The following is a 14,655-nucleotide window of genomic DNA, read 5'->3' on the forward strand; positions in this document are numbered from 1 at the left end:
CATTCATACTTCTTATACTATGCGGAGCAGCGCAGGGCTGTTGTGAAGGAAGTTCAAATCAATCTTTATTTATCACATGCGCCGAATACAACAAGTGTAGACCTTACCGTTAAATACTTACAAGCACTTAACCATCAGTGCAGCTCAAGAAGAGTTAAGAAAATATGTACCAAATAAACTAAAGAAAATATGTACCAAATAAACTAAAGTAAAAAGTAACGTAATAAAATAATGTAAATAGTCCGGGTGGCCATTTGATTAATTGTACAGTAGTCTTATGGCTTGGGGATAGAAGCTGTTAAGGTGCCTTTTGGTCCTAGACTTGATGCTCTGGTACCGCTTGCCATGCGGTAGCAGAGAAAACAGTCCATGACTTGGGTGACTGGAGTCTCTGACACTTTTTTGGGCTTGGATGGCAAGGAAGCTTGGCCCCAGTGATGTACTGGGCCGTATGCACTACCCTCTGTAGCCTTACGGTCAGATGCCGAGCAGTTGCCATACCAGGCGGTGATGCCACCGGTCAGGATGCTCTCGATGGTGCAGCTGTCAAGGAAGGGAGTTTATGTTTATACAGGACCTCCCGACCTCACCTACCTTCAACCAATCATGCCCTCTGCATTGTTACAACATTTGAGAGGCCATGGCGATACGGTATGGAGCTCAAGATGGCCTCTGCGTGGCTCCGGGGGCCCGCAATTCCGTCACACCATCCATAGGGCACCTCAGACCACATTTTCGGATCAAGCACCAATTGGCTCTTAGCTTTGGGTAGTAAGCGAATTAACGTCTTTTTCTGAACGTAACCGAATCACATTGGTGAAAGTTGTTCATTTGGCTCCCTGATTTGCATACTGCTACTACTCCTTTTTGAGCTATTTATTGTTTCTGCAGATAAATTACAAAATCATTCTAAAGAGGGTGAGTCCTCACTGCAGAAACAATAAATAGTGGGGAGATCACGGCAATCTGGTTCATGCAGATTCTTTTTAAAGTGCATAAAAAAAATATGACATTGTTTTGCAGGACATCTAATAATTTGGCCAGATCTGACATATGGACCGGCTCTATTACGTGAACGGAGCCAAATGATCCGGCTCACCGAAAAGACTCAGAATGACAATCACTACAAAAGTTACAGGTGCTTGTGCCAGCTGCTCAAAACAGTTTCGACACAGGTTTACACTTTGTGAACAATAGTATTTCTTACATTTGATAAAATAAACGTAAATATAGGAAACATTCTTTATAATCATTTAGTAAATGCATATATTTATTACGCATCATGTAAAACTTTATAATAATGCATTCATCTGTTATCGAGGATCCCTGGGACGTGCCTACCCCACAGAAGTTGAAATGTAAAATAGTTCATGTAAGGATTAAGGTATTGCTTGTTGTTTCAGGTTAGGATTTAGGGTAGGGACATCCCAAGTGTATCACTGACTCAAAAATAATCACACTTTTGTCACAGGCCGGCTCATAGCCTGTGGAAAAAATGAGAGGACATCAACAACCGGTATAGGCCAATTCAAAAAGTTCTTTATTATAAAACAAAACTATTAACTCTAAACAAAGAAAAAGGAATGAGGTGTGGAAATGTCATAATGTAAGGTGTATGTAAGGTGCATGGATGCGTGAATATGTGTGTGTGAACATGACTGAGTGGAAACTAAATAAACCAACAAAGGAACAAACAAAACAGGATCATACCTGGAGGAGCAGGGAGAGAGAGAGCAAGCGAAGCGAGAAGACAAGCAAGAGGTTAGTGGAGCAGTTTGTTAAATACCCTGAGCCCAGGTGGCTCCAATCAACACCAGCTCCAATCACTAAAGACCCTCCTCTGCCTGCAGGAGGAACCGCCCCTGCACTGCAGAGGAGGAGCCGTGACACTTTACATAAAAATGATGGTGTACATCTGCCCTCTTGTTGGAATATTGTATATTACACATACTGTGATATCCCCTGAGATATCAAGCAAGGCCAGATTAGATGTGACATTGATCTTGACCAGTAAACCTTCCATTTACAATATCAGTAGCACCACCACCAGAGAGATGAATTATTCCTCCTTTATACCCTACCAGCTTCCCTTTCACATCCACCCACTTAAAGGATCCTCCTTTATACCCCCCCCCCCCCCCCCGATAAAATGCTTACGCTGGTGTAAAATCGCTCGCATTAAAAATGGGTCCACAGGGAAAACAATTTAAGCCACCAGTGAGGCTGGAAGACTGGGCAGGACATCAGCAAAGACTGGGTCCTAGATAAAATAAACCCTGTATCATTTGATCCAAGCCAATCAAGCTACAGTCATTGGCTACCGATTCATACAGTAAACTATGATAGGAAGACATCCACATCCACTTCAGTGAACATAGAACATTTCATCCAACATTTCACAACAACAAAGAAGTTGGCAACCAAAACAGACTACCTTCATACATAACTCAACTCCCTGTGTTACTCTTCTTCTGCTCTAGCAGTGTCCCACTTTCAGTTACAGGGAGATGGAGCTCCTCCTCTTCCTCTGTGCATTCATCCATCTCCTCAGGGCACATGGTCTCATCAAGATAATCATCACAACAACTCTGGATTCTTTGGACTTCTGGCAACGGTTGGCTATCCTGAACTGGAACAGGAAGATCCTCGATGGAGAGATGTGGTGGTGATGCTATGTTAATCATTGTGTTGTCCTCTGTTGGCTGTCTCCTGTTTCTCTTGTTTATCCCGAGCACACAAATGATTGACAGAAGTAGAATAATTATTCCTATCACTGCTACCCTACACCTTTCACTATCAATCATTGCAGGCTCCAATTGCTTTTCTAGAGCAAGAAAGACACAGAAAATAGTAGTGTTAGTGCAGCAAAGATAAGGGATATGACAATATTATACTGAAGCAATAAGGCCTGAGGGGGTGTGGTCTTAGGCTGATATACCACGGCTGTCAGCCAATCAGCATTCAGGGCTCGAACCACCCAGTTTATAATCTCAACTAGCGCAGACAACAATACAAAACAGCAAGACTGCCATGACTAAATACTATTCTCTTGAAATATTACACTAACACTACATCTACTACTATGATAATAAGACAAAGAACAATGTCTATACGTTAAAAAGTGAATATTAAATACAATACTTAAGTGAGCAATGCATTCAATAGACATCCCACCTTTAACAGTGAGAGTGACTCCATGTGGATATCCTTGGTCACTATCACGGTTGAAGAAGCACAGGTAGGTCCCCTGGTCAGACAAGCGTACACCGGTGAAGGTGAGGGACAGGTCACCCTCTATGTAACCATCCCTGGTCACTGATGTCCTGTCAATGAATCCAGGGCCATAGGTAGTATTGGTTGGGTCAATCTTCAGCACGGTCTGTTCATCTTTCTCCCACTGGACATGCATCTCACCATTGGTCACCTGCTTATTGGTGGAGCCATAGCAGTGAAGTGTGACATTATCTCCGACATGAGCTGATTCTTCTGTCGGGACTGTTAGATGAGGAGGGAGAAGAGGGGTGGGCCTTGAATGGTGTGCCATTATGAAAGCAATTGAATTAGATATAGGTCTACATGGAATGTATGACAATTAAAGTGAAGGGGGAAGGTGCTGGGGGGTTAAGGCTAGAGAGAAGGTGCTGGGGGGTTAAAGGGAAGGGGGAAGGTGCTGGGGGGTTAAGGTGAGAGAGAACGTGCTGGGGGGTTAAGGTCAGAGAGAAGGTGCTGGGGGGTTAAGGTCAGAAAGAAGGTGCTGAGGGGTTAAGGTCAGAGAGAAGGTGCTGGGGCTTAAGGTCAGAGAGAAGGTGCTAGGGGGTTAAGGTTAGAGAGAAGGTGCTGGGGGGTTAAGGTCAGGTTGGTTGTAATTAGAAATTATGAAAGAGATTGGTATGTTTTTTCACTATCATGGTATGGGTTTGTTCAATGTATTTGTTTAAAATCTATCACTGGATGGTTTCATTTCAGAGACAAATAACCATGTTGTTGTTTTTTCAAAACGCTATATAGCCGCCTCTCAGAGAAATAAGTAGTACTACTATGTTTTACAGTCAAATGTAACAAAAAACTGCTAGCAGATACCCATAGACTTCCAGTCATTGTGCTAACGCTAGTTAGCATTGGCTCACGAAACTACATCTAACTTCCTTCACACTGGACACAGAGACATAAAAATGGAATCCACAAGTTCATCTGACTCCGTGGAAATAGATAAAGGCCCTCATTGCCCAAATCATGAAGTATCCCTTTAAGATACCTAGGTGTCGGTGAGACAATCACATATCACTGTCAAATATACAGGATACAAACATTCCATTCCAGCTAAAAAAAAAAATATATATATAGTATTTTGCAAATAAAAACATATGAACAAAACAAAATCTGAGAACAGTAATATTGAAGGTACCCATAACCAATAATTCCTTGTGAAAAAAATGGTGGATATAGTGTTTTGGAAGTAAACTCTTCAAATCTATCCCTGAGTAAAGTAGTCATAGTTCTTGTTCCCAGTCAACATTCAATATGTAAAGTTTTGTCATGTCTGTTCAGCTTACCCAGAACATCTAGCTTTACATCTGCAACATTCCGATTATTACAGACACACTCATATGAGCCCCTGTCATTGTACACAGCAGAGCTGATCGTGAGAGAGAGGTCTTTGTTGATTTTAACCCTCTTCTCAAAGCGCTTTCCTTCAATTAATTTTCCTTGATCAATCTTGGCAACGACCTGGCCATCCACAATCCTCCAAACGATGCCAATGTCACAGGTTGCATTGCAAGGGAGAGTGACAGAGTGCTTCAAATTCACAATTTTAAGAATGATACCATTACCGATCGAGGGGCATTCTGTAGAAACGGTCAGAAAGCAAAAGAAATACAAGGATTTTTAGGTTTACATATTTGTAGCCTAACTAAATCCTCAACACATTGGACATTAGGCTAATACAGTGAACAACAATGATGTTGATCAAGAGGCCAGTTCACACAAAAATAACATAGTGTATCTAAAATGATTAATTTAGGAAAAACGTACCAAGAAGGCCAACCATCAATGTAAAAACACAGTAGAGGAGTTTCCAACCCATGCTGTGCTTTACTGCCCCAGGATTCAACATCTGTGGAATTGAAAGCATGTTAAGATGTGGATTATTGTTGTGTTATGTCTAAAACTATTTAGCCGTCACTAAAATAGTAGCCTACTTAGAAACTCTCATTTTTTTTGCAAAACTTTTTGCTTTGGTTTGCTACGGTGTGCACTAAAACAGCCCTAAAAAAAACCACTTTCTTTTTCAAAGGCAATTGCCTTCCATTAAAACAACATTCATTCATCACATACACGTTACAAACTATTTAAGAAACAAGTATCCTATGCCACCCAAACAAACAGATTTCCAATAGAATAGACTTAATTACCAAACTATATATTTTTCTCCTAGAGCTTGGTTGTCGTGAAGAAAACGAAAGTAGTTATTTCTCTTCTTCATTGGATTTTTTTAAGGTGCGTTACCGCCACCAACTGGACTGGAGTGTTAACCCGAGACAGGAAGGTCTGAATCCTACCCATAATTCTCATCTCCCTAAGGAAGCGAAATACATCATTAAATACTACACCCCCTGAATATTTCCCCAGCAGTTCACTTAATATTTGCTCTTCAACCCCATTACACCTTAAATCTAACAATAATCTCTCCCTTTCCCTCCCATATTGCTGGCACTGAAATGGAACATGTCTCACTGTCTCCATCTCCTCCTGACAATGATGAAACCACCCAGTCGGATGTTTTCCTACCATTTTCAATGTCCTGTTGAGCGTTGTGTTTCCCAGTCTCAGCCTTGTGATTACACTTTCCTCCCTTCTCTCTCTCTGCCTGAGGACCTCCCTGCCCTTCACATTTCCTAGATATTATACAGGTGTCATCCCTTTCCCTTCCCGTTCTACAACTCTTGCCATTTGTTTTTACGTTTTTAACCACTGTTCTCATAAACCCTTGGCTTCTGCTTTACTGATTGACAATTCCATTTCAACATTAGGATGTTTAAGAGGCTGCTTGGTGATAACATCCACCTCCTCATTCCCCTCTACTCCCACGTGAGCTGGTACCCAGAGGAACATCACAACTACCACCATCTGTTTCACCCTATACAAGCACTGCAAAACCTCATACAATACATCCTATCTGCTCTGAGACACAAATGAATTTAAGCTCATCAGTGCTGCACAGGAGTCAGACTAGATGACTACCCTGTCATCCTCACCTCCTCCGCCCACTCTGCAGCCCAGAGTATGGCCATCTCCATTGTGTAAACAGATAAATGACCCGTTGCTCTTTTCGTCAATGCCACCTTAAACTCAGGAACACTAAAAGCTGCTCCTGTCCTGCCTGTTTTAGGGTCCTAAGATCCATCTGTGAATATATTAAAGAAAGCATAGTACTGTGTTCTTAAATGTTCACTTACACAACTGAATCTACTCCTTCCTCAACATCTCTTAGCCTCTCAAGCAACCCTAGATCTATCACTAGCCAAGGGAACAACCAAGGTGGGATAGCAGGAAAACCACAGAGGGGCTAAACTCCTTCCAAATAACCCAATCGCTCTAGCTATGCCATTACCTATCCACCCAAAGCTTGTATTCAGACTTCGCTCATGCTCCCAGCACTCAAGGAGCACTTTTTTTTGTAGGATGTGTGACCTTATGTTCTTTTAGATTTACCCAATATGGATTTACCCATGGTTAGCTGTTATCTTCTTAACTATAACAGCATCTCTCCCAACTCTTCCTGCATCGCTGCCACCGGGGAGGTCCTGAGTGCTCCACAACATATTCTTAGGGCTTGGGCCTGGATTACATCTAGCTTTTAAAAAAAGATGTCTGAGATGCTGATCCACATGCTACACTTCCATAATCCAGTGATGACCTTTACGGAGCTATATATATAATTTTCAATTACATTCTATCTGCCCCTCACACTATTCCGGACAGGCAACGCATCACATTCAATATTTTCTTTCCTCTGCCCATGTAATTCGAGTGTGTCAAACCAGACCCCCAGGAACCTAAAAACTCCTGATTGCCGCCTGCAATTTGGGGCATTCCTGGGGGGTGGGGTTTTGACACCGGTAAACAGTGTCCTTTGTTCCCGCTTGCCCAACACCTGCCCTCACCGTTAACAGAACTGCGTGAAAACATTGCTGGGGGCGAAGGACACTGTCTACCGGTGTACGGCTAGCTAGCAACCGTTGTCGCCCCCGCCCCTTCTTCTGTGGGGTTTGTCGGTGGTTGGCATCAAACGTTATTGTGCATCACCTACTGTACTGGAGCGCCCCCCGCCTCCTTCATGTCCTAGCTTAAAAATGTACAGTAGAATTATAAAGAGGGGTTCCTGCAGATGCAGGAATGCCCACATTTTATTTAACTAGGCAAGTCAGTTGCTGGGTCAATTGTGCGCCGCCCTATGGGACTCCCAACCACAGTTGGATGTGATGCAGCCTGGATTCAAACCAAGGACTGCAGTGACGCCTCTTGCACTGAAATGCAGTGCTTTAGGCAGCTGCGCCACTCGGGAGCACCGAGCGCAGGACCGCCCAGAAATGCGGGCCGCAATTGCACCCTTCTTGGTTGTCGCCTACCCAATTACTATTTGCATAATCTTTGGATGCGTACAAATAAATAAATAGATAAAACATTTATAAAAAATGAATAAATTGTCGGATGCGTTTGCTGCGGTAATAAGGGATAGAGATGATACGATATAGGATTTTTATTTGATTTGATAATTTCCTTGTAAAATAACAATTTGTACACATGAGTCCTCCAAATCAGTTTAGTCATCAATATGACCATTATTGATCATATTGATAACGCAATTATTTATATTTTGCAGGTATGATAACCTTTTGAATCACACATATCATGTTCTGACTTGAACTTGTTCAGCACATTTTGTTGGATCATACTGGTGTCAGGGTCTTGTAGTTGCTTACAACGACCACTAGATGGTAGTGTAGCCTCACTCCTTAAACCCTTGCTCAGTTTGAAACCAATCCGACCCCAGTGGTGGTAACTCTTATCCGCAGAGGACCTGTTGGGGAACTTTTGTTACTGCCAGGCAATCACTCACCTCATTCAACCAATTACAGTCTCGGTGAAAGGCTATGACTACTTGTGCTGACTGTGTACCTCGACAACCGTGTTTGAGCTTTGAATAACCTCTGGGCTATGTGGTTGTCTTTGAATCTGGGACGTGTCTTTCCCTGTTGATGATACTGTACGATGGTCTGACTATGCTTAAGGGCCTGAAATAGTCAAACGGTGGTTCAAAGAGAATGAGTCAATGTTGAACTAATGTTTTACTAAGGTTGAATTTACATCTCTCTATGACTCAAGTCTTTTCCCACAGAGAAGCTATTCAGATGTCATGTCCAGACAGACTGACTTTAAAACCACCAGTCTGTGTGGCCGCCCAGCAGAGAACTGGCTGGGGGAGAGGGATCAGGGCCAGGTGGGCCACATTTGGGACGTGAAGTCACTGGGGGGGTGTGTGTGTTCGTGTGTGTGTGTGTGTGTGTGTGTGTGTGTGTGTGTGTGTGTGTGTGTGTGTGTGTGTGTGTGTGTGTGTGTGTGTGTGTGTGTGTGTGTGTGTGTGTGTGTGTGTGTGTGTGTGTGGTGTGCTTGTGTGTGTGTGTATCTGTGTACATGCGTCAGAGCCATAGAATATATTAAAATATTATTATGTCAACTTTAAGACAACTTTCATGTAAGACATTTTTTTCTTTATGTTGACACATACCATGTCATCATCACTGATAATTCCTGTTGTCACAACAACACACATTTCTCCTGCGCTTGTCATGCATTTGTAATCAGGCCATCTACACAGACAGAGCTACTATGGTTACGTCCCAAATGGCACACTGTTCCCTATGGGCCCTGGTCAAAAGTAGTGCACTATATAAGGAATAGGGTACCATTTCAGACACACCCCATGACTCCCAGATCCTCTCAACCATGTGGCAGGAACATACTGTATGTGTGATTCCTAACCATCTATGGAAACCACCCAGTGATCATGTTAAACCCTGGGTCAAGGTTAAAGCCTAAGTGAACATGCTAAACCCTGGGTCCAGGTTAAAGCTTCAGTGAACATGTTAAACCCTAGGTCAAGTTTAAAGCTTCAGTGAACATGTTAAACCCTGGGTCAAGGTTAAAGCTTCAGTGAACATGTTAGACCCTGGGTCCAGGTTAAAGCCTAAGTGAACATGCTAAACCCTGGGTCCAGGTTAAAGCTTCAGTGAACATGTTAAACCCTAGGTCAAGGTTTAAGCTTCAGTGAACATTTTAAACCCTGGGTCAAGGTTAAAGCTTCAGTGATCATGTTAAACCCTGGGTCAAGGTTAAAGCTTCAGTGATCATGTTAAACCATGGGTCAAGGTTAAAGCTTCAGTGAACATGTTAAACCCTGGGTCAAGGTTAAAGCTTCAGTGAACATGTTAAACCCTGGGTCAAGGTCAAAGCTTCAATGAACATGTTAAACCCTGTGTCCAGGTTGAAGCTTCAGTGAACATGTTAAACCCTGGGTCAAGGTTAAAGCCTAAGTGAACATGCTAAACCCTGGGTCCAGGTTAAAGCTTCAGTGAACATGTTAAACCCTAGGTCAAGTTTAAATCTTCAGTGAACATGTTAAACCCTGGGTCAAGGTTAAAGCTTCAGTGAACATGTTAGTCCCTGGGTCCAGGTTAAAGCCTAAGTGAACATGCTAAACCCTGGGTCCAGGTTAAAGCTTCAGTGAACATGTTAAACCCTAGGTCAAGTTTTAAGCTTCAGTGAACATTTTAAACCCTGGGTCAAGGTTAAAACTTCAGTGATCATGTTAAACCCTGGGTCAAGGTTAAAGCTTCAGTGAACATGTTAAACCCTGGGTCAAGGTTAAAGCTTCAGTGAACATGTTAAACCCTGGGTCAAGGTCAAAGCTTCAATGAACATGTTAAACCCTGTGTCCAGGTTGAAGCTTCAGTGAACATGTTAAACCCTGGCTCAAGGTTAAAGCTTCAGTGAACATGTTAAACCCTGGCTCAAGGCAGTGGCGTGTATTCATGGTTGCCAAAGGAAGCCAGGCTTCCCCAAATAAATTGACCAAGAAAAAAACATATAAAATAATGTATCTTTCGTTTCTCTGTTTCCATAATTTTCCTTCAATTCGCCAGAGGCTGAATGTATCTCACTGGAGAAAGCGTCCGAGCGAGAGCGAAACAGCGCCCCTCTGTCTCTGTATGCTGTCTGGTCATAAAGAGTATGACATTGTTGCCGCCTGTAGCCTTGAATGCAAGGGAAGCCAGTAAGCATTTGGCCTCCCTTGATAATTTTTAAAATAAAATAATAGCCAATCAGCATTGAGCTAAACTGAGTGAGCTCAGCTGTGAATGGTCCTGGTGCACCAAAAATAAGTGTAAAGTTTGGATTTGGCTTCACTCCTATCACATCGCATCAAAATACGTCAATGACAGAAACAATTTGAATTGTTGCATCTCGTTGTGTTGTTGTCCTCCGGTGGCTTACTAGCTAGCTAAAATGGTCCCTTTCCTAAATTAGCCATGGATGGAGATAGGGATTTGGACTTGTGGTTTTACTTAATTCTCCTTAATGGCCAATGATTATATTGGCGATTCTGATAACTAATGTACTAACTTATCAACTCTGACGATGTAGCTCGTATTTGTTCTTTGTAGCATGGCCGTCTAGTGATTTGGTTGCTGTTGGCCAATCAGGAGAGACACCTGTAACTGCAAAGACTGGGCCACATTCAGTTGCCAAACGTTGTCAAACGTTGCAGATAGAAATTCCATTAATAGAGCCAAAGTGTTTCCTTGGGCGACATGTCGGAGAGGTATGTTTGTTCTGCATTACATTTTTCTATCTGAACGTACCAAACGTTTTGTCTGGCTGAACGCGCCCCTGGAGAGGAGGAACCTGTTCAGGATGGTTCAACAGTACAGAACAATCAGATATAAATATAATTGTGTAGAAAAAATATGACTGTGTGCCATGAAGAATATGCAATCATTTCTGAACATTTTATCTCACTGAACACACCTCAGCAGGGTTGGGGTCAATTCCATTTCAATTCCAGTCAATTCTGAAAATAAACCAAATTCCAATTCCACATTTTTCTCACTGACAAGCATTAAAGAGAATTGGAATTTCAGCTTACTTTCAGAATTGACTGGAATTATAATGGGAAGGGCCCCAACCCTGCACCTCAGGTTTCACAACACGGCATGAGGTAACGTTACAACTAGAGGAATTCCAGTGTTGTTGTATTACGATGTCTCTCCCACACACTTTTACTCTGTCATCCTCTCCTCTTTCTACCTCTCTCCACACGTTTATCAATTTGGGAACCCTCCTCCACACCATTCTCAGAGGATTTGTCTGGAACATGTCCCTGGTGCTGACTCTAGGTCAGCTCTTACCGGGGCGGGCTCAGAGATGTTTGGTTTCTAAGAACAGACACACACATACTTGGATGCATAGATACACATACATACACATAGACGCATACATGCACACCTAGATACAGTGAGGGAAAAAAGTATTTGATCCCCTGCTGATTTTGTACGTTTGCCCACTGACAAAGAAATGATCAGTCTATAATTTTAATGGTAGGTTTATTTGAACAGTGAGAGACAGAATAACAACAACAAAATCCAGAAAAACGCATGTCAAAAATGTTATAAATTGATTTGCATTTTAATGAGGGAAATAAGTATTTGACTCCCTCTCAATCAGAAAGATTTCTGGCTCCCATGTGTCTTTTATACAGGTAACGAGCTGAGATTACGAGCACACTCTTAAAGGGAGTGCTCCTAATCTCAGTTTGTTACCTGTATAAAAGGCTCCTGTCCACAGAAGCAATCAATCAATCAGATTCCAAACTCTCCACCATGGCCAAGACCAAAGAGCTCTCCAAGGATGTCAGGGACAAGATTGTAGACCTACACAAGGCTGGAATGGGCTACAAGACCATCGCCAAGCAGCTTGGTGAGAAGGTGACAACAGTTGGTGCGATTATTCGCAAATGGAAGAAACACAAAAGAACTGTCAATCTCCCTCGGCCTGGGGCTCCATGCAAGATCTCACCTCGTGGAGTTGCAATGATCATGAGAACGGTGAGGAATCAGCCCAGAACGACACGGGAGGATCTTGTCAATGATCTCAAGGCAGCTGGGACCATAGTCACCAAGAAAACAGTTGGTAGCACACTACGCCATGAAGGACTGAAATCCTGCAGCGCCCGCAAGGTCCCCCTGCTCAAGAAAGCACATGTACATGCCCGTCTGAAGTTTGCCAATGAACATCTGAATGATTTAGAGGACAACTGGGTGAAAGTGTTGTGGTCAGATGAGACCAAAATGGAGCTCTTTGGCATCAACTCAACTCGCCGTGTTTGGAGGAGGAGGAATGCTGCCTATGACCCCAAGAACACCATCCCCACCGTCAAACATGGAGGTAGAAACATTATGCTTTAGGGGTGTTTTTCTGCTAAGGGGACAGGACAACTTCACCGCATCAAAGGGACGATGGACGGGGCCATGTACGGTCAAATCTTGGGTGAGAACCTCCTTCCCTCAGCCAGGGCATTGAAAATGGGTCGTGGATGGGTATTCCAGCATGACAATGACCCAAAACACACGGCCAAGGCAACAAAGGAGTGGCTCAAGAAGAAGCACATTAAGGTCCTGGAGTGGCCTAACCAGTCTCCAGACCTTAATCCTATAGAAAATCTGTGGAGGGAGCTGAAGGTTCAATTTGCCAAACGTCAGCCTCGAAACCTTAATGACTTGGAGAAGATCTGCGAAGAGGAGTGGGACAAAATCCCTCCTGAGATGTGTGCAAACCTGGTGGCCAACTACAAGAAACGTCTGACCTCTGTGATTGCCAACAAGGGTTTTGCCACCAAGTACTAAGTCATGTTTTGCAGAGGGGTTAAATACTTATTTCCCTCATTAAAATGCAAATCATTTTATAACATTTTTGACATGCGTTTTTCTGGATTTTTTTGTTGTTATTCTGTCTCTCACTGTTAAAATAAACCTACCATTAAAATTATAGACTGATCATTTCTTTGTTAGTGGGCAAACATACAAAATCAGCAGTGGATCAAATACTTTTCCCCCTCACTGTAGATGCACAAACACACACACAAACACACACTCACATACTGTAGATTCCAATGCATGCACGTATGCACCCATGTATGTACACACACACACACACACACACACACACACACACCCACACACACACACACACACACACACACACACACACACACACACACACACACACACACACACACACACACGGGGTAATACGTGTGTGTGTGAGTTGGAAGCTCTATTTTATCTCTGGTTTCACAGAAACCCTTCAGAAGAGAATGTGGAAAGCTCTTGTTGTCCACGTGACTGAGGGTTGTTGTTGAGAAGGAATGAATGTGCTGCCGTGTGCTGTATAATATCTGCACATTATCTAGATTTAGAGTACAGCGTATGTGGGTGTTCACGCAAGTTTGTGCATGTCACTTCTGTTCTTGTACTGTATGTGTGGCTAATCCCTCTGTGTGTACAGTACACGTGTGTTCTCCTGTGAAGGCATAGTATGTGGCAGAATCCCAAATGGCATCTTATTCCCTATTTAGTGCGTTACTTTTGACCAGGGCCCATAGGGGTGCCATAAAGGATGCACCGTATGTGTATGTAACATTTCTTCCACTCCTGTTGCCTTATCATAAATTAATACACTTTTTTTTTTACACTGCATTGATCCAACACACGTGTATCAAATGCCTGTGTGCACCAAATGTGTGTAAAACCAAAATGTTCATACAGCATTTGAGGATGTGCGTGTGTCTCTGAGAATGTGTACATAAAACGCATACAGTAAGTGTGTGTGTGTGTGTGAGCTGCCCAGTGAGAGCCCATTGTGTGTGTGTGTGTGTGTGTGTGTGTGTGTGTGTGTGTGTGTGTGTGTGTGTGTGTGTGTGTGTGTGTGTGTGGTGGTGGGAAAAAGCACCAACCCCACTCGCCTCAAGCCCACAGATGGCCCCTGCTGGTTTGACGGCATGTGAGAGGAACGCTAGGGGGGTCCGAGGCCCAGCCTCAGACCCTGTGACAGTCCACCCCTTCCAGCTGTGGCCACAACAGACCCTTTGTCCACCCCTGCCATATGAACCAGTTATGTAAGACGGACTGTGAGTGAGATCACCATCTATGTACCAAGCAAGCCACCGCCTGCTGCCTGTCCACCTCTCTCCGGACCTCTCTCCGGACCTCTCTCACTGTCTTTCTCTGGGCTCCCCTCTCTCTTGCTCTCCCTCTCTCTACCGTACATGTTGTTTGTGAGGAGAGAGTGAGAGAGAGAGGGAGCGAGAGAGGCAGGGAGAGAGAGAGAGCAAGAGAGGCAGGGAGATAGAGAGAGAGCGCGAGGGAGCGAGAGAGAGAGGAAGGGAGCGAGAGAGAGAGAGGAAGGGAGAGAGAAATAGAGAGAGGAAGGGAGGGAGAGAGAGCAGAAAGAGAGAGAGAGAGGGAGGGAGTGAGAGGAAGGGAGAGAGAGAGCAAGAGAAAGAAGAAGGGAGAGAGAGGCAATCCAGGGGCAGGG

General features: G+C 43.5%; 1 protein-coding gene across 1 annotated transcript; it reads right to left on the reverse strand.

The window, feature by feature from the left end:
* Positions 1-1,519: 1,519 nt before the first annotated feature.
* Positions 1,520-5,545, reverse strand: LOC106610471 (uncharacterized). The gene is made up of 5 exons (XM_014209851.3): positions 5,415-5,545; positions 5,035-5,116; positions 4,554-4,847; positions 3,175-3,495; positions 1,520-2,824 (listed from the first exon to the last, which is right to left on the reverse strand). Exons 2-5 carry the CDS (start codon positions 5,114-5,116, stop codon positions 2,448-2,450), a joined length of 1,074 nt encoding a protein of 357 aa, XP_014065326.3. The 5' UTR covers positions 5,415-5,545; the 3' UTR covers positions 1,520-2,447.
* Positions 5,546-14,655: the final 9,110 nt, after the last annotated feature.

Source organism: Salmo salar, chromosome 08, assembly GCF_965601325.2.
Source record: "Salmo salar chromosome 08, fSalSal1, whole genome shotgun sequence".
In the NCBI taxonomy this organism is placed as follows: domain Eukaryota; kingdom Metazoa; phylum Chordata; class Actinopteri; order Salmoniformes; family Salmonidae; genus Salmo; species Salmo salar.